Below are 25,588 nucleotides of genomic sequence, written 5' to 3'. Positions count from 1 at the left end.
TGGAAACGGTGGCTTTCAGGGTGTTTTTAACTTCTTCCATATGGACACGGTGGCTTTCAGGGTGTTTTCACCTTCTTCCATATGGAAACGGTGGCTTTCAGGGTGTTTTCACCTTCTTCCATATGGAAACAGTGGCTTTCAGGGTGTTTTTGCCTTCTTCCATATGGAAACGGTGGCTTTCAGGGTGTTTTTACCTTCTTTTTACGGTGGCTTTCAGGGTGTTTTTACCTTATTCCATATGGAAACGGTGGCTTTCAGGGTGTTTTTGCCTTATTCCATATGGAAACGGTGGCTTTCAGGGTGTTTTTGCCTTCTTCCATATGGAAACGGTGGCTTTCAGGGTGTTTTTACCTTATTCCATATGGAAACGGTGGCTTTCAGGGTGTTTTTACCTTATTCCATATGGAAACGGTGGCTTTCAGGGTGTTTTCACCTTCTTCCATATGAAAACGGTGGCTTTCAGGGTGTTTTTACCTTCTTCCAAATGGAAACGGTGGCTTTCAGGGTGTTTTTACCTTCTTCCATATGGACTCGGTGGCTTTCAGGGTGTTTTTACCTTCTTCCAAATGGAAACGGTGGCTTTCAGGGTGTTTTTACCTTCTTCCATATGGAAACGGTGGCTTTCAGGGTGTTTTTACCTTCTTCCATATGGAAACGGTGGCTTTCAGGGTGTTTTCAACTTCTTCCATATGGAAACGGTGGCTTTCAGGGTGTTTTTACCTTATTCCATATGGAAACGGTGGCTTTCAGGGTGTTTTCACCTTCTTCCATATGGAACGGTGGCTTTCAGGGTGTTTTTACCTTCTTCCATATGGAAACGGTGGCTTTCAGGGTGTGTTTTCACCTTCTTCCATATGGAAACGGTGGCTTTCAGGGTGTTTTTACCTTCTTCCATATGGAAACGGTGGCTTTCAGGGTGTTTTTACCTTATTCCATATGGAAACGGTGGCTTTCAGGGTGTTTTCACCTTCTTCCATATGGAAACGGTGGCTTTCAGGGTGTTTTTACCTTATTCCATATGGACACGGTGGCTTTCAGGGTGTTTTCACCTTCTTCCATATGGAAACGGTGGCTTTCAGGGTGTTTTCACCTTCTTCCATATGGAAACAGTGGCTTTCAGGGTGTTTTTACCTTCTTCCATATGGACACGGTGGCTTTCAGGGTGTTTTTACCTTCTTCCATATGGAAACGGTGGCTTTCAGGGTGTTTTTACCTTCTTCCATATGGAAACGGTGGCTTTCAGGGTGTTTTTACCTTCTTCCATATGGAAACGGTGGCTTTCAGGGTGTTTTTACCTTATTCCATATGGAAACGGTGGCTTTAAGGGTGTTTTCACCTTCTTCCATATGGAAACGGTGGCTTTCAGGGTGTTTTTACCTTATTCCATATGGAAACGGTGGCTTTCAGGGTGTTTTCACCTTCTTCCATATGGAAACGGTGGCTTTCAGGGTGTTTTTGCCTTATTCCATATGGAAACAGTGGCTTTCAGGGTGTTTTTACCTTATTCCATATGGAAACGGTGGCTTTCAGGGTGTTTTTGCCTTCTTCCATATGGACACGGTGGCTTTCAGGGTGTTTTTACCTTCTTCCATATGGAAACGGTGGCTTTCAGGGTGTTTTCACCTTCTTCCATATGGAAACAGTGGCTTTCAGGGTGTTTTTACCTTATTCCATATGGAAACGGTGGCTTTAAGGGTGTTTTCACCTTCTTCCATATGGAAACGGTGGCTTTCAGGGTGTTTTTACCTTCATTCCATATGGAAACGGTGGCTTTAAGGGGCTTCTTCCATATGGAAACGGTGGCTTTCAGGGTGTTTTCACCTTCTTCCATATGGAAACGGTGGCTTTCAGGGTGTTTTTACCTTCTTCCATATGGAAACGGTGGCTTTAAGGGTGTTTTCACCTTCTTCCATATGGAAACGGTGGCTTTCAGGGTGTTTTTACCTTATTCCATATGGAAACGGTGGCTTTCAGGGTGTTGTTACCTTATTCCATATGGAAATGGTGGCTTTCAGGGTGTTTTTACCTCATTCCATATGGAAACGGTGGCTTTCAGGGTGTTTTTGCCTTCTTCCATATGGAAACGGTGGCTTTCAGGGTGTTTTTACCTTATTCCATATGGAAACGGTGGCTTTCAGGGTGTTTTTACCTTCTTCCATATGGACACGGTGGCTTTCAGGGTGTTTTTGCCTTCTTCCATATGGACACGGTGGCTTTCAGGGTGTTTTTACCTTCTTCCATATGGAAACGGTGGCTTTCAGGGTGTTTTTACCTTCTTCCATATGGACACGGTGGCTTTCAGGGTGTTTTCACCTTCTTCCATATGGAAACGGTGGCTTTCAGGGTGTTTTTACCTTCTTCCATATGGAAACGGTGGCTTTCAGGGTGTTTTTGCCTTCTTCCATATGGAAACGGTGGCTTTCAGGGTGTTTTTGCCTTATTCCATGTGGAAACGGTGGCTTTCAGGGTGTTTTTACCTTATTCCATATGGAAACGGTGGCTTTCAGGGTGTTTTCACCTTCTTCCATATGAAAACGGTGGCTTTCAGGGTGTTTTTACCTTCTTCCAAATGGAAACGGTGGCTTTCAGGGTGTTTTTACCTTCTTCCATATGGACTCGGTGGCTTTCAGGGTGTTTTCACCTTCTTCCATATGGATACGGTGGCTTTCAGGGTGTTTTTACCTTATTCCATATGGAAACGGTGGCTTTCAGGGTGTTTTTGCCTTATTCCATATGGAAACGGTGGCTTTCAGGGTGTTTTTGCCTTCTTCCATATGGAAACGGTGGCTTTCAGGGTGTTTTTGCCTTATTCCATGTGGAAACGGTGGCTTTCAGGGTGTTTTTACCTTATTCCATATGGAAACGGTGGCTTTCAGGGTGTTTTCACCTTCTTCCATATGAAAACGGTGGCTTTCAGGGTGTTTTTACCTTCTTCCAAATGGAAACGGTGGCTTTCAGGGTGTTTTTACCTTCTTCCATATGGACTCGGTGGCTTTCAGGGTGTTTTTACCTTCTTCCAAATGGAAACGGTGGCTTTCAGGGTGTTTTTACCTTCTTCCATATGGAAACGGTGGCTTTCAGGGTGTTTTCAACTTCTTCCATATGGAAACGGTGGCTTTCAGGGTGTTTTTACCTTATTCCATATGGAAACGGTGGCTTTAAGGGTGTTTTCACCTTCTTCCATATGGAAAGGTGGCTTTCAGGGTGTTTTACCTTCTTCCATATGGAAACTGTGGCTTTAAGGGTGTTTTCACCTTCTTCCATATGGAAACGGTGGCTTTCAGGGTGTTTTTGCCTTTTTCCATGTGAAAACGGTGGCTTTAAGGGTGTTTTCACCTTCTTCCATATGGAAACGGTGGCTTTCAGTGTGTTTTTACCTTCTTCCATGTGGAAACGGTGGCTTTCAGGGTGTTTTTACCTTATTCCATATGGAAACGGTGGCTTTAAGGGTGTTTTCACCTTCTTCCATATGGAAACGGTGGCTTTCAGGGTGTTTTTACCTTCTTCCATATGGAAACGGTGGCTTTCAGGGTGTTTTTGCCTTCTTCCATATGGACACGGTGGCTTTCAGGGTGTTTTTACCTTCTTCCATGTGGAAACAGTGGCTTTCAGGGTGTTTTTACCTTCTTTCATATAGAAACGGTGGCTTTCAGGGTGTTGTTACCTTATTCCATATGGAAATGGTGGCTTTCAGGGTGTTTTTACCTCATTCCATATGGAAACGGTGGCTTTCAGGGTGTTTTTGCCTTCTTCCATATGGAAACGGTGGCTTTCAGGGTGTTTTTACCTTATTCCATATGGAAACGGTGGCTTTCAGGGTGTTTTTACCTTCTTCCATATGGAAACGGTGGCTTTCAGGGTGTTTTTGCCTTCTTCCATATGGACACGGTGGCTTTCAGGGTGTTTTTACCTTCTTCCATATGGAAACGGTGGCTTTCAGGGTGTTTTTACCTTCTTCCATATGGACACGGTGGCTTTCAGGGTGTTTTCACCTTCTTCCATATGGAAACGGTGGCTTTCAGGGTGTTTTCACCTTCTTCCATATGGAAACAGTGGCTTTCAGGGTGTTTTTGCCTTCTTCCATATGGAAACGGTGGCTTTCAGGGTGTTTTTACCTTCTTCCATATGGATACGGTGGCTTTCAGGGTGTTTTTACCTTATTCCATATGGAAACGGTGGCTTTCAGGGTGTTTTTACCTTATTCCATATGGAAACGGTGGCTTTCAGGGTGTTTTCACCTTCTTCCATATGGAAACGGTGGCTTTCAGGGTGTTTTTACCTTCTTCCATATGGAAACGGTGGCTTTCAGGGTGTTTTTACCTTCTTCCATATGGAAACGGTGGCTTTCAGGGTGTTTTACCTTCTTCCATATGGAAACGGTGGCTTTCAGGGTGTTTCCATATGGAAACGGTGGCTTTCAGGGTGTTTTTACCTTATTCCATATGGAAACGGTGGCTTTCAGGGTGTTTTACCTTATTCCATATGGAAACGGTGGCTTTCAGGGTGTTTTTACCTTCATTCCATATGGAAACGGTGGCTTTCAGGGTGTTTTTACCTTCTTCCATATGGAAACGGTGGCTTTCAGGGTGTTTTTACCTTCTTCCATATGGAAACGGTGGCTTTCAGGGTGTTTTTACCTTCTTCCATATGGAAACGGTGGCTTTCAGGGTGTTTTTACCTTCTTCCATATGGAAACGGTGGCTTTCAGGGTGTTTTTACCTTCTTCCATATGGAAACGGTGGCTTTCAGGGTGTTTTTCACCTTCTTCCATATGGAAACGGTGGCTTTCAGGGTGTTTTTACCTTATTCCATATGGAAACGGTGGCTTTAAGGGTGTTTTCACCTTCTTCCATATGGAAACGGTGGCTTTCAGGGTGTTTTTGCCTTATTCCATATGGAAACGGTGGCTTTCAGGGTGTTTTTACCTTATTCCATATGGAAACGGTGGCTTTCAGGGTGTTTTTACCTTATTCCATATGGAAACGGTGGCTTTCAGGGTGTTTTCACCTTCTTCCATATGGAAACGGTGGCTTTCAGGGTGTTTTTACCTTCTTCCAAATGGAAACGGTGGCTTTCAGGGTGTTTTTACCTTCTTCCATATGGACTCGGTGGCTTTCAGGGTGTTTTCACCTTCTTCCATATGGATACGGTGGCTTTCAGGGTGTTTTTACCTTATTCCATATGGAAACGGTGGCTTTCAGGGTGTTTTTGCCTTATTCCATATGGAAACGGTGGCTTTCAGGGTGTTTTTGCCTTCTTCCATATGGAAACGGTGGCTTTCAGGGTGTTTTTCCTTATTCCATATGGAAACGGTGGCTTTCAGGGTGTTTTTACCTTCTTCCATATGGAAACGGTGGCTTTCAGGGTGTTTTCACCTTCTTCCATATGAAAACGGTGGCTTTCAGGGTGTTTTTACCTTCTTCCATATGGAAACGGTGGCTTTCAGGGTGTTTTTACCTTCTTCCATATGGAACGGTGGCTTTCAGGGTGTTTTTACCTTCTTCCAAATGGAAACGGTGGCTTTCAGGGTGTTTTTACCTTCTTCCATATGGAAACGGTGGCTTTCAGGGTGTTTTTACCTTCTTCCATATGGAAACGGTGGCTTTCAGGGTGTTTTTACCTTCTTCCATATGGAAACGGTGGCTTTCAGGGTGTTTTCACCTTCTTCCATATGGAAACGGTGGCTTTCAGGGTGTTTTACCTTCTTCCATATGGAAACTGTGGCTTTAAGGGTGTTTTCACCTTCTTCCATATGGAAACGGTGGCTTTCAGGGTGTTTTTACCTTCTTCCATATGGAAACGGTGGCTTTAAGGGTGTTTTCACCTTCTTCCATATGGAAACGGTGGCTTTCAGTGTGTTTTTACCTTCTTCCATGTGGAAACGGTGGCTTTCAGGGTGTTTTTACCTTATTCCATATGGAAACGGTGGCTTTAAGGGTGTTTTCACCTTCTTCCATATGGAAACGGTGGCTTTCAGGGTGTTTTTACCTTCTTCCATATGGAAACGGTGGCTTTCAGGGTGTTTTTGCCTTCTTCCATATGGACACGGTGGCTTTCAGGGTGTTTTTACCTTCTTCCATGTGGAAACAGTGGCTTTCAGGGTGTTTTTACCTTCTTCCATGTGGAAACGGTGGCTTTCAGGGTGTTTTTTACCTTATTCCATATGGAAATGGTGGCTTTCAGGGTGTTTTTACCTTCATTCCATATGGAAACGGTGGCTTTCAGGGTGTTTTTGCCTTCTTCCATATGGAAACGGTGGCTTTCAGGGTGTTTTTAACTTATTCCATATGGAAACGGTGGCTTTCAGGGTGTTTTTACCTTCTTCCATATGGAAACGGTGGCTTTCAGGGTGTTTTTGCCTTCTTCCATATGGACACGGTGGCTTTCAGGGTGTTTTTACCTTCTTCCATGTGGAAACGGTGGCTTTCAGGGTGTTTTTAAGTTCTTCCATATGGACACGGTGGCTTTCAGGGTGTTTTCACCTTCTTCCATATGGAAACGGTGGCTTTCAGGGTGTTTTCACCTTCTTCCATATGGAAACAGTGGCTTTCAGGGTGTTTTTGCCTTCTTCCATATGGAAACGGTGGCTTTCAGGGTGTTTTTGCCTTCTTCCATATGGAAACGGTGGCTTTCAGGGTGTTTTTGCCTTATTCCATATGGAAACGGTGGCTTTCAGGGTGTTTTTACCTTATTCCATATGGAAACGGTGGCTTTCAGGGTGTTTTCACCTTCTTCCATATGGAAACGGTGGCTTTCAGGGTGTTTTTACCTTCTTCCAAATGGAAACGGTGGCTTTCAGGGTGTTTTTACCTTCTTCCATATGGACTCGGTGGCTTTCAGGGTGTTTTCACCTTCTTCCATATGGATACGGTGGCTTTCAGGGTGTTTTTACCTTATTCCATATGGAAACGGTGGCTTTCAGGGTGTTTTTACCTTATTCCATATGGAAACGGTGGCTTTCAGGGTGTTTTCACCTTCTTCCATATGGAAACGGTGGCTTTCAGGGTGTTTTCACCTTCTTCCATATGGAAACGGTGGCTTTCAGGGTGTTTTTACCTTCTTCCATATGGACACGGTGGCTTTCAGGGTGTTTTTACCTTCTTCCATATGGAAACGGTGGCTTTCAGGGTGTTTTTACCTTCTTCCATATGGAAACGGTGGCTTTCAGGGTGTTTTTACCTTCTTCCATATGGAAACGGTGGCTTTCAGGGTGTTTTTACCTTATTCCATATGGAAACGGTGGCTTTAAGGGTGTTTTCACCTTCTTCCATATGGAAACGGTGGCTTTCAGGGTGTTTTTACCTTATTCCATATGGAAACGGTGGCTTTCAGGGTGTTTTCACCTTCTTCCATATGGAAACGGTGGCTTTCAGGGTGTTTTTGCCTTCTTCCATATGGAAACGGTGGCTTTCAGGGTGTTTTTACCTTCTTCCATATGGAAACGGTGGCTTTCAGGGTGTTTTTGCCTTCTTCCATATGGACACGGTGGCTTTCAGGGTGTTTTTACCTTCTTCCATATGGAAACGGTGGCTTTCAGGGTGTTTTCACCTTCTTCCATATGGAAACGGTGGCTTTCAGGGTGTTTTTACCTTATTCCATATGGAAACGGTGGCTTTCAGGGTGTTTTCACCTTCTTCCATATGGAAACGGTGGCTTTCAGGGTGTTTTTACCTCATTCCATAAGGAAACGGTGGCTTTAAGGGTGTTTTCACCTTCTTCCATATGGAAACGGTTGCTTTAAGGGTGTTTTCACCTTCTTCCATATGGAAACGGTGGCTTTCAGGGTGTTTTTACCTTCTTCCATATGGAAACGGTGGCTTTAAGGGTGTTTTCACCTTCTTCCATATGGAAACGGTGGCTTTCAGGGTGTTTTTACCTTATTCCATATGGAAACGGTAGCTTTAAGGGTGTTTTCACCTTCTTCCATATGGAAACAGTGGCTTTCAGGGTGTTTTTACCTTCTTCCATATGGAAACGGTGGCTTTCAGGGTGTTTTTGCCTTCTTCCATATGGACACGGTGGCTTTCAGGGTGTTTTTACCTTCTTCCATGTGGAAACAGTGGCTTTCAGGGTGTTTTTACCTTCTTTCATATAGAAACGGTGGCTTTCAGGGTGTTGTTACCTTATTCCATATGGAAATGGTGGCTTTCAGGGTGTTTTTACCTTCATTCCATATGGAAACGGTGGCTTTCAGGGTGTTTTTACCTTCTTCCATATGGAAACGGTAGGGTGTTTTTACCTTATTCCATATGGAAACGGTGGCTTTCAGGGTGTTTTTACCTTCTTCCATATGGAAACGGTGGCTTTCAGGGTGTTTTTACCTTCTTCCATATGGAAACGGTGGCTTTCAGGGTGTTTTTACCTTCTTCCATATGGAAACGGTGGCTTTCAGGGTGTTTTCACCTTCTTCCATATGGAAACGGTGGCTTTCAGGGTGTTTTTACCTTCTTCCATATGGACACGGTGGCTTTCAGGGTGTTTTCACCTTCTTCCATATGGAAACGGTGGCTTTCAGGGTGTTTTCACCTTCTTCCATATGGAAACGGTGGCTTTCAGGGTGTTTTTACCTTCTTCCCACGGTGGCTTTAGGGTGTTTTTACCTTCTTCCATATGGAAACGGTGGCTTTCAGGGTGTTTTTACCTTCTTCCATATGGAAACGGTGGCTTTCAGGGTGTTTTTACCTTCTTCCATATGTGGCTTTCAGGGTGTTTTACCTTCTTCCATATGGAAACGGTGGCTTTCAGGGTGTTTTACCTTCTTCCATATGGAAACGGTGGCTTTCAGGGTGTTTTCACCTTCTTCCATATGGAAACGGTGGCTTTCAGGGTGTTTTACCTTCTTCCATGTGGAAACGGTGGCTTTCAGGGTGTTTTTACCTTCTTCCATATGGAAACGGTGGCTTTCAGGGTGTTTTCACCTTCTTCCATATGGAAACGGTGGCTTTCAGGGTGTTTTTACCTTCTTCCATATGGAAACGGTGGCTTTCAGGGTGTTTTCACCTTCTTCCATATGGAAACGGTGGCTTTCAGGGTGTTTTTACCTTCTTCCATATGGAAACGGTGGCTTTCAGGGTGTTTTTACCTTCTTCCATATGGAAACGGTGGCTTTCAGGGTGTTGTTACCTTATTCCATATGGAAATGGTGGCTTTCAGGGTGTTTTTACCTCATTCCATATGGAAACGGTGGCTTTCAGGGTGTTTTTGCCTTCTTCCATATGGAAACGGTGGCTTTCAGGGTGTTTTTACCTTATTCCATATGGAAACGGTGGCTTTCAGGGTGTTTTTACCTTCTTCCATATGGAAACGGTGGCTTTCAGGGTGTTTTTGCCTTCTTCCATATGGACACGGTGGCTTTCAGGGTGTTTTTACCTTCTTCCATATGGAAACGGTGGCTTTCAGGGTGTTTTTACCTTCTTCCATATGGACACGGTGGCTTTCAGGGTGTTTTCACCTTCTTCCATATGGAAACGGTGGCTTTCAGGGTGTTTTCACCTTCTTCCATATGGAAAAGTGGCTTTCAGGGTGTTTTACCTTCTTCCATATGGAAACGGTGGCTTTCAGGGTGTTTTTGCCTTATTCCATATGGAAACGGTGGCTTTCAGGGTGTTTTTACCTTATTCCATATGGAAACGGTGGCTTTCAGGGTGTTTTCACCTTCTTCCATATGGAAACGGTGGCTTTCAGGGTGTTTTTACCTTCTTCCATATGGAAACGGTGGCTTTCAGGGTGTTTTTACCTTCTTCCATATGGAAACGGTGGCTTTCAGGGTGTTTTACCTTCTTCCATATGGAAACGGTGGCTTTCAGGGTGTTTTTACCTTATTCCATATGGAAACGGTGGCTTTCAGGGTGTTTTTACCTTATTCCATATGGAAACGGTGGCTTTCAGGGTGTTTTTTGCCTTCTTCCATATGGAAACGGTGGCTTTCAGGGTGTTTTTACCTTATTCCATATGGAAACGGTGGCTTTCAGGGTGTTTTTACCTTATTCCATATGGAAACGGTGGCTTTCAGGGTGTTTTCACCTTCTTCCATATGGAAACGGTGGCTTTCAGGGTGTTTTTACCTTCTTCCATATGGAAACGGTGGCTTTCAGGGTGTTTTTACCTTCTTCCATATGGAACGGTGGCTTTCAGGGTGTTTTTACCTTCTTCCATATGGAAACGGTGGCTTTCAGGGTGTTTTTACCTTCTTCCATATGGAAACGGTGGCTTTCAGGGTGTTTTACCTTCTTCCATATGGAAACGGTGGCTTTCAGGGTGTTTTTACCTTATTCCATATGGAAACGGTGGCTTTCAGGGTGTTTTCACCTTCTTCCATATGGAAACGGTGGCTTTCAGGGTGTTTTACCTTCTTCCATATGGAAACGGTGGCTTTCAGGGTGTTTTCACCTTCTTCCATATGGAAACGGTGGCTTTCAGGGTGTTTTTGCCTTTTCCATATGGAAACGGTGGCTTTAAGGGTGTTTTCACCTTCTTCCATATGGAAACGGTGGCTTTCAGTGTGTTTTACCTTCTTCCATATGGAAACGGTGGTCAGGGGTTTTTACCTTCTTCCATATGGAAACGGTGTTTTTACCTTTCTTCCATATGGAAACGGTGGCTTTCAGGGTGTTTTACCTTCTTCCATATGGAAACGGTGGCTTTCAGGGTGTTTTTACCTTCTTCCATATGGAAACGGTGGCTTTCAGGGTGTTTTTACCTTCTTCCATATGGAAACGGTGGCTTTCAGGGTGTTTTTACCTTCTTCCATATGGAAACGGTGGCTTTCAGGGTGTTTTTACCTTCTTCCATATGGAAACGGTGGCTTTCAGGGTGGGTGCTTTCAGGGTGTTTTTACCTTCTTCCATATGGAAACGGTGGCTTTCAGGGTGTTTTACCTTCTTCCATATGGAAACGGTGGCTTTCAGGGTGTTTTTACCTTCTTCCATATGGAAACGGTGGCTTTAAGGGTGTTTTCACCTTCTTCCATATGGAAACGGTGGCTTTCAGGGTGTTTTTACCTTCTTCCATATGGAAACGGTGGCTTTCAGGGTGTTTTTACCTTCTTCCATATGGAAACGGTGGCTTTCAGGGTGTTTTCACCTTCTTCCATATGGAAACGGTGGCTTTCAGGGTGTTTTTACCTTCTTCCATATGGAAACGGTGGCTTTCAGGGTGTTTTTACCTTCTTCCATATGGAAACGGTGGCTTTCAGGGTGTTTTTACCTTCTTCCCGGTGGCTTTCAGGGTGGAAACGGTGGCTTTCAGGGTGTTTTTACCTTATTCCATATGGAAACGGTGGCTTTCAGGGTGTTTTTACCTTCTTCCATATGGAAACGGTGGCTTTCAGGGTGTTTTTGCCTTCTTCCATATGGAAACGGTGGCTTTCAGGGTGTTTTTACCTTATTCCATATGGAAACGGTGGCTTTCAGGGTGTTTTCACCTTCTTCCATATGGAAACGGTGGCTTTCAGGGTGTTTTTACCTTCTTCCATATGGAAACGGTGGCTTTCAGGGTGTTTTTACCTTCTTCCATATGGAAACGGTGGCTTTCAGGGGTTTTTACCTTCTTCCATATGGACACGGTGGCTTTCAGGGTGTTTTCACCTTCTTCCATATGGAAACGGTGGCTTTCAGGGTGTTTTTACCTTCTTCCATATGGAAACGGTGGCTTTCAGGGTGTTTTTACCTTCTTCCATATGGAAACGGTGGCTTTCAGGGTGTTTTTACCTTCTTCCATATGGAAACGGTGGCTTTCAGGGTGTTTTTACCTTCTTCCATATGGAAACGGTGGCTTTTCAGGGTGTTTTTCACCTTCTTCCATATGGAAACGGTGGCTTTCAGGGTGTTTTTACCTTCTTCCATATGGAAACGGTGGCTTTCAGGGGTTTTTACCTTCTTCCATATGGACGGTGGCTTTCAGGGTGTTTTCACCTTCTTCCATATGGAAACGGTGGCTTTCAGGGTGTTTTTACCTTATTCCATATGGAAACGGTGGCTTTCAGGGTGTTTTTACCTTATTCCATATGGAAACGGTGGCTTTCAGGGTGTTTTTCACCTTCTTCCATATGGAAACGGTGGCTTTCAGGGTGGCTTTTCCATATGGAAACGGTGGCTTTCAGGGTGTTTTTACCTTATTCCATATGGAAACGGTGGCTTTCAGGGTGTTTTCACCTTCTTCCATATGGAAACGGTGGCTTTCAGGGTGTTTTTACCTTCTTCCAAATGGAAACGGTGGCTTTCAGGGTGTTTTTACCTTCTTCCATATGGACACGGTGGCTTTCAGGGTGTTTTTACCTTCTTCCAAATGGAAACGGTGGCTTTCAGGGTGTTTTTACCTTCTTCCATATGGAAACGGTGGCTTTCAGGGTGTTTTCACCTTCTTCCATATGGAAACGGTGGCTTTCAGGGTGTTTTTACCTTATTCCATATGGAAACGGTGGCTTTAAGGGGCTTCTTCCATATGGGGTGGCTTTCAGGGTTTTTACCTTCTTCCATATGGAAACGGTGGTGGTTTTTTGGAAAGGGTGTTTTCACCTTCTTCCATATGGAAACGGTGGCTTTCAGGGTGTTTTTACCTCATTCCATATGGAAACGGTGGCATTCAGGGTGTTTTTACCTTCTTCCATGTGGAAACGGTGGCTTTCAGGGTGTTTTTACCTTCTTCCATATGGAAACGGTGGCTTTAAGGGTGTTTTCACCTTCTTCCATATGGAAACGGTAGCTTTAAGGGTGTTTTCACCTTCTTCCATATGGAAACAGTGGCTTTCAGGGTGTTTTTACCTTCTTCCATATGGAAACGGTGGCTTTCAGGGTGTTTTTGCCTTCTTCCATATGGACACGGTGGCTTTCAGGGTGTTTTTACCTTCTTCCATGTGGAAACAGTGGCTTTCAGGGTGTTTTTACCTTCTTTCATATAGAAACGGTGGCTTCAGGGGTGTTTTACCTTATTCCATATGGAAATGGTGGCTTTCAGGGTGTTTTTACCTTCATTCCATATGGAAACGGTGGCTTTCAGGGTGTTTTTGCCTTCTTCCATATGGAAACGGTGGCTTTCAGGGTGTTTTTACCTTATTCCATATGGAAACGGTGGCTTTCAGGGTGTTTTTACCTTCTTCCATATGGAAACGGTGGCTTTCAGGGTGTTTTTGCCTTCTTCCATATGGACACGGTGGCTTTCAGGGTGTTTTTACCTTCTTCCATATGGAAACGGTGGCTTTCAGGGTGTTTTTACCTTCTTCCATATGGAAACGGTGGCTTTCAGGGTGTTTTCACCTTCTTCCATATGGAAACGGTGGCTTTCAGGGTGTTTTCACCTTCTTCCATATGGAAACGGTGGCTTTCAGGGTGTTTTTACCTTCTTCCATATGGAAACGGTGGCTTTCAGGGTGTTTTTACCTTCTTCCATATGGAAACGGTGGCTTTCAGGGTGTTTTTACCTTATTCCATATGGAAACGGTGGCTTTCAGGGTGTTTTTACCTTCTTCCATATGGAAACGGTGGCTTTCAGGGTGTTTTCACCTTCTTCCATATGGAAACGGTGGCTTTCAGGGTGTTTTACCTTCTTCCATATGGAAACGGTGGCTTTCAGGGTGTTTTTACCTTCTTCCATATGGAAACGGTGGCTTTCAGGGTGTTTTTACCTTCTTCCATATGGAAACGGTGGCTTTCAGGGTGTTTTACCTTCTTCCATATGGAAACGGTGGCTTTCAGGGTGTTTTTACCTTCTTCCATATGGAAACGGTGGCTTTCAACCTTCTTCCATATGGAAACGGTGGCTTTCAGGGTGTTTTACCTTCTTCCATATGGAAACGGTGGCTTTCAGGGTGTTTTTACCTTCTTCCATATGGAAACGGTGGCTTTCAGGGTGTTTTTACCTTCTTCCATATGGACACGGTGGCTTTCAGGGGTGTTTTACCTTCTTCCATATGGAAAAAGGGTGTTTTTACCTTCTTCCATATGGAAACGGTGGCTTTCAGGGTGTTTTTACCTTCTTCCATATGGAAACGGTGGCTTTCAGGGTGTTTTACCTTCTTCCATATGGAAACGGTGGCTTTCAGGGTGTTTTTACCTTCTTCCATATGGAAACGGTGGCTTTCAGGGTGTTTTTACCTTCTTCCATATGGAAACGGTGGCTTTCAGGGTGTTTTCACCTTTTCCATATGGAAACGGTGGCTTTCAGGGTGTTTTTACCTTCTTCCATATGGAAACGGTGGCTTTCAGGGTGTTTTTTTTACCTTCTTCCATATGGAAACGGTGGCTTTCAGGGTGTTTTTACCTTCTTCCATATGGAAACGGTGGCTTTCCAGTGGGTGTTTTACCTTCTTCCATATGGAAACGGTGGCTTTCAGGGTGTTTTTACCTTATTCCATATGGAAACGGTGGCTTTCAGGGTGTTTTCACCTTCTTCCATATGGAAACGGTGGCTTTCAGGGTGTTTTTACCTCATTCCATATGGAAACGGTGGCTTTAAGGGTGTTTTCACCTTCTTCCATATGGAAACGGTGGCTTTCAGGGTGTTTTCACCTTCTTCCATATGGAAACGGTGGCTTTCAGGGTGTTTTTACCTTCTTCCATATGGAAACGGTGGCTTTCAGGGTGTTTTCACCTTCTTCCATATGGAAACGGTGGCTTTCAGGGTGTTTTTACCTTATTCCATATGGAAACGGTGGCTTTCAGGGTGTTTTCACCTTCTTCCATATGGAAACAGTGGCTTTCAGGGTGTTTTTACCTTCTTCCATATGGAAACGGTGGCTTTCAGGGTGTTTTTACCTTCTTCCATATGGAAACGGTGGCTTTCAGGGTGTTTTTACCTTCTTCCATATGGAAACAGTGGCTTTCAGGGTGTTTTTACCTTCTTTCATATGGAAACGGTGGCTTTCAGGGTGTTTTTACCTTATTCCATATGGAAACGGTGGCTTTCAGGGTGTTTTTACCTCATTCCATATGGAAACGGTGGCTTTCAGGGTGTTTTACCTTCTTCCATATGGAAACGGTGGCTTTCAGGGTGTTTTTACCTTCTTCCATATGGAAACAGTGGCTTTCAGGGTGTTTTTATCTTCTTCCATATGGAAACGGTGGCTTTCAGGGTGTTTTTACCTTCTTCCATATGGAAACGGTGGCTTTCAGGGTGTTTTTACCTTCTTCCATATGGAAACCGTGGCTTTCAGGGTGTTTTCACCTTCTTCCATATGGAAACGGTGGCTTTCAGGGTGTTTTTGCCTTTTTCCATGTGAAAACGGTGGCTTTAAGGGTGTTTTCACCTTCTTCCATATGGAAACGGTGGCTTTCAGTGTGTTTTTACCTTCTTCCATATGGAAACGGTGGCTTTCAGGGTGTTTTTACCTTCTTCCATATGGACACGGTGGCTTTCAGGGTGTTTTTACCTTCTTCCATATGGAAACGGTGGCTTTCAGGGTGTTTTTACCTTCTTCCATATGGAAACGGTGGCTTTCAGGGTGTTTTACCTTCTTCCATATGGAAACGGTGGCTTTCAGGGTGTTTTACCTTCTTCCATATGGAAACGGTGGCTTTCAGGGTGTTTTTACCTTCTTCCATATGGAAACGGTGGCTTTCAGGGTGTTTTCACCTTCTTCCATATGGAGGGTGTTTTTACCTTCTTCCATATGGAAACGGTGGCTTTCAGGGTGTTTTTACCTTATTCCATATGGAAACGGTGGCTTTCAGGGTGTTTTCACCTTCTTCCATATGGAAACAGTGGCTTTCAGGGTGTTTTTACCTTCTTCCATATGGAAACGGTGGCTTTCAGGGTGTTTTTGCCTTCTTCCATATGGACACGGTGGCTTTCAGGGTGTTTTTACCTTCTTCCATGTGGAAACAGTGGCTTTCAGGGTGTTTTTACCTTCTTTCATATAGAAACGGTGGCTTTCAGGGTGTTGTTACCTTATTCCATATGGAAATGGTGGCTTTCAGGGTGTTTTTACCTCATTCCATATGGAAACGGTGGCTTTCAGGGTGTTTTTGCCTTCTTCCATATGGAAACGGTGGCTTTCAGGGTGTTTTTACCTTATTCCATATGGAAACGGTGGCTTTCAGGGTGTTTTTACCTTCTTCCATATGGAAACGGTGGCTTTCAGGGTGTTTTTGCCTTCTTCCATATGGAAACGGTGGCTTTCAGGGTGTTTTCACCTTCTTCCATATGGAAACGGTGGCTTTCAGGGTGTTTTTAAGTTCTTCCATATGGACACGGTGGCTTTCAGGGTGTTTTCACCTTCTTCCATATGGAAACGGTGGCTTTCAGGGTGTTTTCACCTTCTTCCATATGGAAACAGTGGCTTTCAGGGTGTTTTTGCCTTCTTCCATATGGAAACGGTGGCTTTCAGGGTGTTTTTGCCTTCTTCCATATGGAAACGGTGGCTTTCAGGGTGTTTTTGCCTTATTCCATGTGGAAACGGTGGCTTTCAGGGTGTTTTTACCTTATTCCATATGGAAACGGTGGCTTTCAGGGTGTTTTCACCTTCTTCCATATGAAAACGGTGGCTTTCAGGGTGTTTTTACCTTCTTCCAAATGGAAACGGTGGCTTTCAGGGTGTTTTTACCTTCTTCCATATGGAACGGTGGCTTTCAGGGTGTTTTACCTTCTTCCATATGGAAACGGTGGCTTTCAGGGTGTTTTTACCTTCTTCCATATGGAAACGGTGGCTTTCAGGGTGTTTTTACCTTATTCCATATGGAAACGGTGGCTTTCAGGGTGTTTTCACCTTCTTCCATATGGAAACGGTGGCTTTCAGGGTGTTTTACCTTCTTCCATATGGAAACGGTGGCTTTCAGGGTGTTTTTTTACCTTCTTCCATATGGAAACGGTGGCTTTCAGGGTGTTTTTAACTTCTTCCATATGGACACGGTGGCTTTCAGGATGTTTTTACCTTCTTCCAAATGGAAACGGTGGCTTTCAGGGTGTTTTTACCTTATTCCATATGGAAACGGTGGCTTTCAGGGTGTTTTTACCTTCTTCCATATGGAAACGGTGGCTTTCAGGGTGTTTTTACCTTCTTCCATATGGAAACCGTGGCTTTCAGGGTGTTTTTACCTTATTCCATATGGAAACGGTGGCTTTCAGGGTGTTTTACCTTCTTCCATATGGAAACGGTGGCTTTCAGGGTGTTTTTACCTTCTTCCATATGGAAACGGTGGCTTTCAGGGTGTTTTTACCTTTTCCATATGGAAACGGTGGTTTTCACCTTCTTCCATATGGAACGGTGGCTTTCAGGGTGTTTTTACCTTCTTCCATATGGAAACGGTGGCTTTCAGGGGTGTTTTTACCTTCTTCCATATGGAAACGGTGGCTTTCAGGGTGTTTTTACCTTATTCCATATGGAAACGGTGGCTTTAAGGGTGTTTTCACCTTCTTCCATATGGAAACGGTGGCTTTCAGGGTGTTTTTACCTCATTCCATATGGAAACGGTGGCTTTAAGGGTGTTTTCACCTTCTTCCATATGGAAACGGTGGCTTTAAGGGTGTTTTCACCTTCTTCCATATGGAAACGGTGGCTTTCAGGGTGTTTTTACCTTATTCCATATGGAAACGGTGGCTTTAAGGGTGTTTTCACCTTCTTCCATATGGAAACGGTGGCTTTCAGGGTGTTTTTACCTTCTTCCATATGGAAACGGTGGCTTTCAGGGTGTTTTCACCTTCTTCCATATGGAAACAGTGGCTTTCAGGGTGTTTTTACCTTCTTCCATATGGACACGGTGGCTTTCAGGGTGTTTTTACCTTCTTCCATATGGACACGGTGGCTTTCAGGGTGTTTTTACCTTCTTCCATATGGAAACGGTGGCTTTCAGGGTGTTTTTACCTTCTTCCATATGGAAACGGTGGCTTTCAGGGTGTTTTTACATATAGAAACGGTGGCTTTCAGGGTGTTGTTACCTTATTATTCCATATGGAAATGGTGGCTTTCAGGGTGTTTTACCTCATTCCATATGGAAACGGTGGCTTTCAGGGTGTTTTTGCCTTCTTCCATATGGAAACGGTGGCTTTCAGGGTGTTTTTACCTTATTCCATATGGAAACGGTGGCTTTCAGGGTGTTTTTACCTTCTTCCATATGGAAACGGTGGCTTTCAGGGTGTTTTTACCTTCTTCCATATGGAAACGGTGGCTTTCAGGGTGTTTTTACCTTCTTCCATATGGAAACGGTGGCTTTCAGGGTGTTTTTACCTTCTTCCATATGGAAACGGTGGCTTTCAGGGTGTTTTTACCTTCTTCCATATGGAAACTGTGGCTTTCAGGGTGTTTTCACCTTCTTCCATATGGAAACGGTGGCTTTCAGGGTGTTTTCACCTTCTTCCATATGGAAACAGTGGCTTTCAGGGTGTTTTTGCCTTCTTCCATATGGAAACGGTGGCTTTCAGGGTGTTTTTACCTTCTTCCATATGGATACGGTGGCTTTCAGGGTGTTTTACCTTCTTCCATATGGAAACTGTGGCTTTCAGGGTGTTTTTACCTTCTTCCATATGGAAACGGTGGCTTTCAGGGTGTTTTTACCTTCTTCCATATGGAAACGGTGGCTTTCAGGGTGTTTTCACCTTCTTCCATATGGAAACGGTGGCTTTCAGGGTGTTTTTACCTTCTTCCATATGGAAACGGTGGCTTTCAGGGTGTTTTTACCTTCTTCCATATGGAAACGGTGGCTTTCAGGGTGTTTTTACCTTCTTCCATATGGAAACGGTGGCTTTCAGGGTGTTTTACCTTCTTCCATATGGAAACGGTGGCTTTCAGGGTGTTTTTACCTTCTTCCATATGGAAACGGTGGCTTTCAGGGTGTTTTTACCTTCTTCCATATGGAAACGGTGGTTTTTACCTTCTTCCATATGGAAACGGTGGCTTTCAGGGTGTTTTTACCTTCTTCCATATGGAAACGGTGGCTTTCAGGGTGTTTTTACCTTCTTCCATATGGAAACGGTGGCTTTCAGGGTGTTTTTACCTTCTTCCATATGGAAACGGTGGCTTTCAGGGTGTTTTTACCTTCTTCCATATGGAAACGGTGGCTTTCAGGGTGTTTTTACCTTCTTCCATATGGAAACGGTGGCTTTCAGGGTGTTTTTACCTTCTTCCATATGGAAACGGTGGCTTTCAGGGTGTTTTACCTTCTTCCATATGGAAACGGTGGCTTTCAGGGTGTTTTTACCTTCTTCCATATGGAAACGGTGGCTTTCAGGGTGTTTTTACCTTCTTCCATATGGAAACGGTGGCTTTCAGGGTGTTTTTACCTTCTTCCATATGGAAACGGTGGCTTTCAGGGTGTTTTCACCTTCTTCCATATGGAAACGGTGGCTTTCAGGGTGTTTTTACCTTCTTCCATATGGAAACGGTGGCTTTCAGGGTGTTTTTACCTTCTTCCATATGGAAACGGTGGCTTTCAGGGTGTTGTTACCTTATTCCATATGGAAACGGTGGCTTTCAGGGTGTTTTTGCCTTCTTCCATATGGAAACGGTGGCTTTCAGGGTGTTTTTACCTTCTTCCATATGGATACGGTGGCTTTCAGGGTGTTTTACCTTCTTCCATATGGAAACTGTGGCTTTCAGGGTGTTTTTACCTTATTCCATATGGAAACGGTGGCTTTCAGGGTGTTTTTACCTTCTTCCATATGGAAACGGTGGCTTTCAGGGTGTTTTTACCTTCTTCCATATGGAAACGGTGGCTTTCAGGGTGTTTTTGCCTTCTTCCATATGGACACGGTGGCTTTCAGGGTGTTTTTACCTTCTTCCAAATGGAAACGGTGGCTTTCAGGGTGTTTTTACCTTCTTCCATATGGAAACGGTGGCTTTCAGGGTGTTTTTACCTTCTTCCATATGGAAACGGTGGCTTTCAGGGTGTTTTTACCTTCTTCCATATGGAAACGGTGGCTTTCAGGGTGTTTTACCTTCTTCCATATGGAAACGGTGGCTTTCAGGGTGTTTTTACCTTATTCCATATGGAAACGGTGGCTTTCAGGGTGTTTTCACCTTCTTCCATATGGAAACGGTGGCTTTCAGGGTGTTTTTACCTTATTCCATATGGAAACGGTGGCTTTCAGGGTGTTTTACCTTTCCATATGGAAACGGTGGCTTTCAGGGTGTTTTTACCTTCTTCCATATGGAAACGGTGGCTTTCAGGGTGTTTTTACCTTCTTCCATATGGAAACGGTGGCTTTCAGGGTGTTTTTACCTTCTTCCATATGGAAACGGTGGCTTTCAGGGTGTTTTTACCTTCTTCCATATGGAAACGGTGGCTTTCAGGGTGTTTTTACCTTCTTCCATATGGAAACGGTGGCTTTCAGGGTGTTTTTACCTTCTTCCATATGGATGTGTTTTCACCTTCTTCCATATGGAAACGGTGGCTTTCAGGGTGTTTTTACCTTATTCCATATGGAAACGGTGGCTTTAAGGGTGTTTTCACCTTCTTCCATATGGAAACGGTGGCTTTCAGGGTGTTTTTACCTTCTTCCATATGGAAACAGGGTGTTTTTACCTTTTCCATATGGAAACGGTGGCTTTCAGGGTGTTTTTGCCTTCTTCCATATGGAAACGGTGGCTTTCAGGGTGTTTTTACCTTCTTCCATATGGAAACGGTGGCTTTCAGGGTGTTTTTACCTTCTTCCATATGGAAACGGTGGCTTTCAGGGTGTTTTTACCTTCTTCCATATGGAAACGGTGGCTTTCAGGGTGTTTTTACCTTCTTCCATATGGAAACGGTGGCTTTCAGGGTGTTTTTACCTTATTCCATATGGAAACGGTGGCTTTCAGGGTGTTTTTACCTTCTTCCATATGGAAACGGTGGCTTTCAGGGTGTTTTACCTTCTTCCATATGGAAACGGTGGCTTTCAGGGTGTTTTTACCTTCTTCCATATGGAAACGGTGGCTTTCAGGGTGTTTTTACCTTCTTCCATATGGAAACGGTGGCTTTCAGGGTGTTTTTACCTTCTTCCATATGGAAACGGTGGCTTTCAGGGTGTTTTTACCTTCTTCCATATGGAAACGGTGGTTTTTTCATGGGGTGTTTTGTTTTTACCTTCTTCCATATGGAAACGGTGGCTTTCAGGGTGTTTTTACCTTCTTCCATGGAAACGGTGGCTTTCAGGGTGTTTTTACCTTCTTCCATATGGAAACGGTGGCTTTCAGGGTGTTTTTACCTTCTTCCATATGGAACGGTGGCTTTCAGGGTGTTTTTACCTTCTTCCATATGGAAACGGTGGCTTTCAGGGTGTTTTTACCTTCTTCCATATGGAAACGGTGGCTTTCAGGGTGTTTTTACCTTCTTCCATATGGAAACGGTGGCTTTCAGGGTGTTTTACCTTCTTCCATATGGAAACGGTGGCTTTCAGGGTGTTTTTACCTTCTTCCATATGGAAACGGTGGCTTTCAGGGTGTTTTACCTTCTTCCATATGGAAACGGTGGCTTTCAGGGTGTTTTACCTTCTTTTGGAAACGGTGGCTTTCAGGGTGTTTTTACCTTATTCCATATGGAAACGGTGGCTTTCAGGGTGTTTTTACCTTCTTCCATATGGAAACGGTGGCTTTCAGGGTGTTTTTACCTTCTTCCATATGGAAACGGTGGCTTTCAGGGTGTTTTTACCTTCTTCCATATGGAAACGGTGGCTTCCATATCACGGTGGCTTTCAGGGTGTTTTTACCTTCTTCCATATGGAAACGGTGGCTTTCAGGGTGTTTTTACCTTCTTCCATATGGAAACGGTGGCTTTCAGGGTGTTTTTACCTTCTTCCATATGGAAACGGTGGCTTTCAGGGTGTTTTACCTTCTTCCATATGGAAACGGTGGCTTTCAGGGTGTTTTTACCTTCTTCCATATGGAAACAGGGTGGCTTTACCTTCTTCCATATGGAAACAGTGGCTTTCAGGGTGTTTTTATCTTCTTCCAAATGGAAACGGTGGCTTTCAGGGTGTTTTTACCTTCTTCCATATGGAAACAGTGGCTTTCAGGGTGTTTTTGCCTTCTTCCATATGGACACGGTGGCTTTCAGGGTGTTTTTACCTTCTTCCATATGGACACGGTGGCTTTCAGGGTGTCTATACAGAACTGCACTGCCTCCAGAGCGTTCCCTCTGTGAGGAGATGAGATGCCGATGATCACCCTGGCCTCATTCACAGGCACCAGTTTGGAAAACAGAAGAATTAACTTAGTCTTGAAGCAGTCTCTCATAAAGTTACAGTTCCCTGCCCATAGTCTCACATAGTAACAGAGTTACTGTCTCAGAGTTACAACACTGTTATTAGTTAGTTAGTTAGTCAGTTAGTTAGTTAGCTAGTTAGTTTACCAGGAATGCGACACAGAGAGTTTTGTGAAGCTCTCTCCAGTCGATGACGGACACAGATGTGCCTGACAGTGGGCCATCTTGCCCTGATGTCTGTGTAGATCTTCCTGAATTCTGATTGGTGATTGGGCCATAGGGACATCATACTTCATGCTCCAACTGCACCACCTTCTTCCCCTCAAAATTGTTCCTTGTCGTCCCTGAAATAATTCATTAATCACCATCACGGACATCCTGGCCTTGACTGAACATGTGTGAGCGACTGTGTTCAAACTTCCAACCAGGGTCTATTGTGTGCCACGAGACTGACTGTATTAGCCTGCTGAGCTAAAGCCTAACACAAGCCTTCAGTGTAAATGGGTGCGCTCTGATCAGTGGTGTAAAGTCCTTAAGTAAAAATACTTTAAAGTACTACTGAAGTAGTTTTTTGGGGTATCTGGACTTTACTATTTATATTTTTGACAACTTTTACTTCACTACATTTCTCAAGAAAATAATGTACTTTTTACTCCATACATTTTCCCTGACACCCAAAAGTACTCGTTATATTTCAAATGCTTAGCAGGACAGGAAAATGGCACTTCTCATGAGAACATCCATGGTCATCCCTACTGCCTCTGATCTGATGGACTCACTAAACACAAATGCTTTGTTTGTAAATTATGTCTGAGTGTTAGAGTGTGCCCCTGGCTATCCTCAAAAAAATGTCAAAGTTATGGTGCCGTCTGGTTTGCTTAATATAAGGAGTGTGAAATGATTTATACTTTTGATACTTAAGCATATTTTAGCAATCAAGTGTAATTTTGATACTTCAGTAAAAGTCTACGTTTTTTGGTTTTAAATATACTTTAATGAAGACATTCAAACTATGAAAAAACACATATGGGCCAACTCATTCAAGGGTTTTTCTTTATTTTTACTATTTTCTACATTGTAGAATAATAGTGAAGACATCAAAACTATGAAATTACACATGTAATCATGTAGGAACCAAAAACTTGTTTAACAAATCAACATATATTTTATATTTCAGATTCTTCAAAGTATTCACCTTTTGTCTTATTGACAGCTTTGCACACTCTTGGCATTATCTCAACCTGCTTCATGAGGAATGCTTTTCCAACCAATGCAGTTCCCACATATGCTGAGCACTTTTTGGCTGCTATTCCTTCACTCTGCGGTCCAACTCATTCCAAACCATCTCAATTGGGTTGAGGTCAGGTGATTGTGGAAGTCAGGTCATCTGATGCAGCACTATATCACTCCCCTTCTTGGTGAAATAGCCCTTACACTGCCTGGAGGTGTGTTTTGGGTCATTGACCTGTTGAAAAACAAATGACAGCCCCACTAAGCGCAAACCAGAAGGGATGGCTTATCGCTGCAGAATACTGTAGCCATGCTGGTTAACTGTGCTTTGAACTGTAAATAAATCACTGACAGTGTCAAGAGCAAAGCACCCCCACACCATCACACCTCCTCCTCCATGCTTCACGGTGGGAACCAAGCATGCGAAGATCATCCATTCACCTACTCTGCGTCTCACAAAGACATGGCGGTTGGAACCAAAAATCTGACATTTGGACTCATCAGACCAAAGGATATATTTCCACCAGTCTAATATCCATTCCTTGTGTTTCTTAGCCCAAGCAAGTCTCTTCTTGGGGCGGCAGGGTATCCTAGTGGTTAGAGCGTTGGACTAGTAACCGGAAGGTTGTGAGTTCAAACCCCCGAGCTGAAAAGGGTCATATCTGTCGTTCTGCACCTGAACAGGCAGTTAACCCACTGTTCCCAGGCTGTCATTGAAAATAAGAATGTGTTCTTAACTGACTTGCCTGGTTAAACAAAGGTAATATTTAAAAATAAAACAATTATTATTTTTGGTGTTCTTTAGTAGTGGTTTCTTTGCAACAATTCAACCATGAAGGCCTGATTCACACGGTCTTCTCTGAATAGTTGATGTTGAGATGTGTCTGTTACTTGAACTCTGTGAAGCATTTATTTGGGCTGCAATTTCTGAGGCTGGTAACTCTAATGGACGTATCCTCTACAGCAGAGGTAACTCTGGGTCTTCCTTTCCTGTGGCAGTCCTCTTGAGAGCGGTCCTCATGAGAACACTTTCTTTGGTTACTACATGATTCCATATGTGTTCTTTTATAGTTTTGATGTCTTCACTACTATTCTACGATGTAGAAAATAGTAAAAATAGAGAAGAACCCTTGGGTCCAAACTTTTGACTGATACTGTATATGAAGATGAGATATGTGTAAAGTCCCTACTCAAATATGAAGATGGAAATTGCACCACTGGAGGGGCTGGTGAGGAGTCTGACACTGCATCCACAGAGAGCTTGTCATGGGTCACCTTGATCAGGTCCCTCGGACCCCTTCCTCCTTCCTCAGACATCTCTGTGTTAGGAATGAGGGATGAGGAAGCTAAAATAAGCAGTCAGGGGATCATATAAGTAAAACTGAAATGAGTAGAGCTAGATAGATTTCTGCTGGAAAAATAAACTATACACTAGATGAAATTGAGATCACAATTCACCTCGATATTCTGAGATAGTGTAATTAACTATTGTGTGTTTGAGTTCTGGTAGGCTATTGTTGACAGCAACATGTCTCACATGAATTAATTTATCCCCCACTTAGAGGTGGAATGAAAAGCAACCTCGCCACCGTCCCTCAGGCTCATGCGCTAGTCCCCAAGGGCCACATACTCCTGACGCACAGCCAAAACAAATGAATGGTGCACGGCAAACAGTCTGGGGAATAAAGACGATACATTACATCATGAGTTAAATGACAAATAGCTCTTCGAATTCAACTTGTATGGTCTCTTATTTACCTGGGGTGTCTGTTGGCAAGGTTCCCCCACAGCTCAAGGGTCATCAGTTCTGAAGGGACCCTGATCGTCTCTGATTTGTGTCCCGTCAACTCAGCACTTTTGGCGAAATACAACACTGTCATCTATTATAAACGTAAAGACAGTAAGACACTAATCAATTGTAGTTCCACTCATGACAGAGAGATGCAAACAATTCAGATAAACCTTGAGCTGTCACTGTCATGTTGGAGAGTTCTGCAAATAGTGGTTTCAAATGAGCACAATAGGCTGTTTAAGAGTGTTCATTTGCCAGGCTATTTGAAACCAGTATTTGCAGAACTCTCCAACATGACAGTGACAGGTCAACACTCTTAAACAGCCTATTGCTCTTACTTCGGTAGTCATGAATGAAGTTGTATCCGCAACATTGATCAAATGAATGTAGGCTACTATGTTACTACTGCCAGACCCTGGACCATGTGTATTTACCTCCCCAGTCGCTCATCCTCGCAGTC

The 25,588-nt window shown here is 43.7% G+C and overlaps 1 protein-coding gene and 1 pseudogene across 1 annotated transcript; both read right to left on the bottom strand.

Annotated features, from left to right (window-relative positions):
* LOC112257297 overlaps window positions 1-24,653 on the bottom strand; it is a 32,760-nt pseudogene extending 8,107 nt beyond the window's left edge.
* A 230-nt stretch (window positions 24,654-24,883) lies between these two features.
* LOC112259462 (molybdopterin synthase sulfur carrier subunit) lies at window positions 24,884-25,216 on the bottom strand. Its single transcript, XM_024434164.1, is given in 3 exon segments — window positions 24,884-24,910; window positions 24,912-25,011; window positions 25,095-25,216. Coding segments are annotated over 3 exon segments (249 nt in total).
* Window positions 25,217-25,588: the final 372 nt, after the last annotated feature.

The sequence above is a fragment of the Oncorhynchus tshawytscha genome, linkage group LG09 (genome assembly GCF_018296145.1).
Source record: "Oncorhynchus tshawytscha isolate Ot180627B linkage group LG09, Otsh_v2.0, whole genome shotgun sequence".
In the NCBI taxonomy this organism is placed as follows: domain Eukaryota; kingdom Metazoa; phylum Chordata; class Actinopteri; order Salmoniformes; family Salmonidae; genus Oncorhynchus; species Oncorhynchus tshawytscha.
The sequence above is the reverse complement of the archived record's forward strand: the minus strand, read 5'-3'. Positions and strand labels throughout refer to the sequence as shown.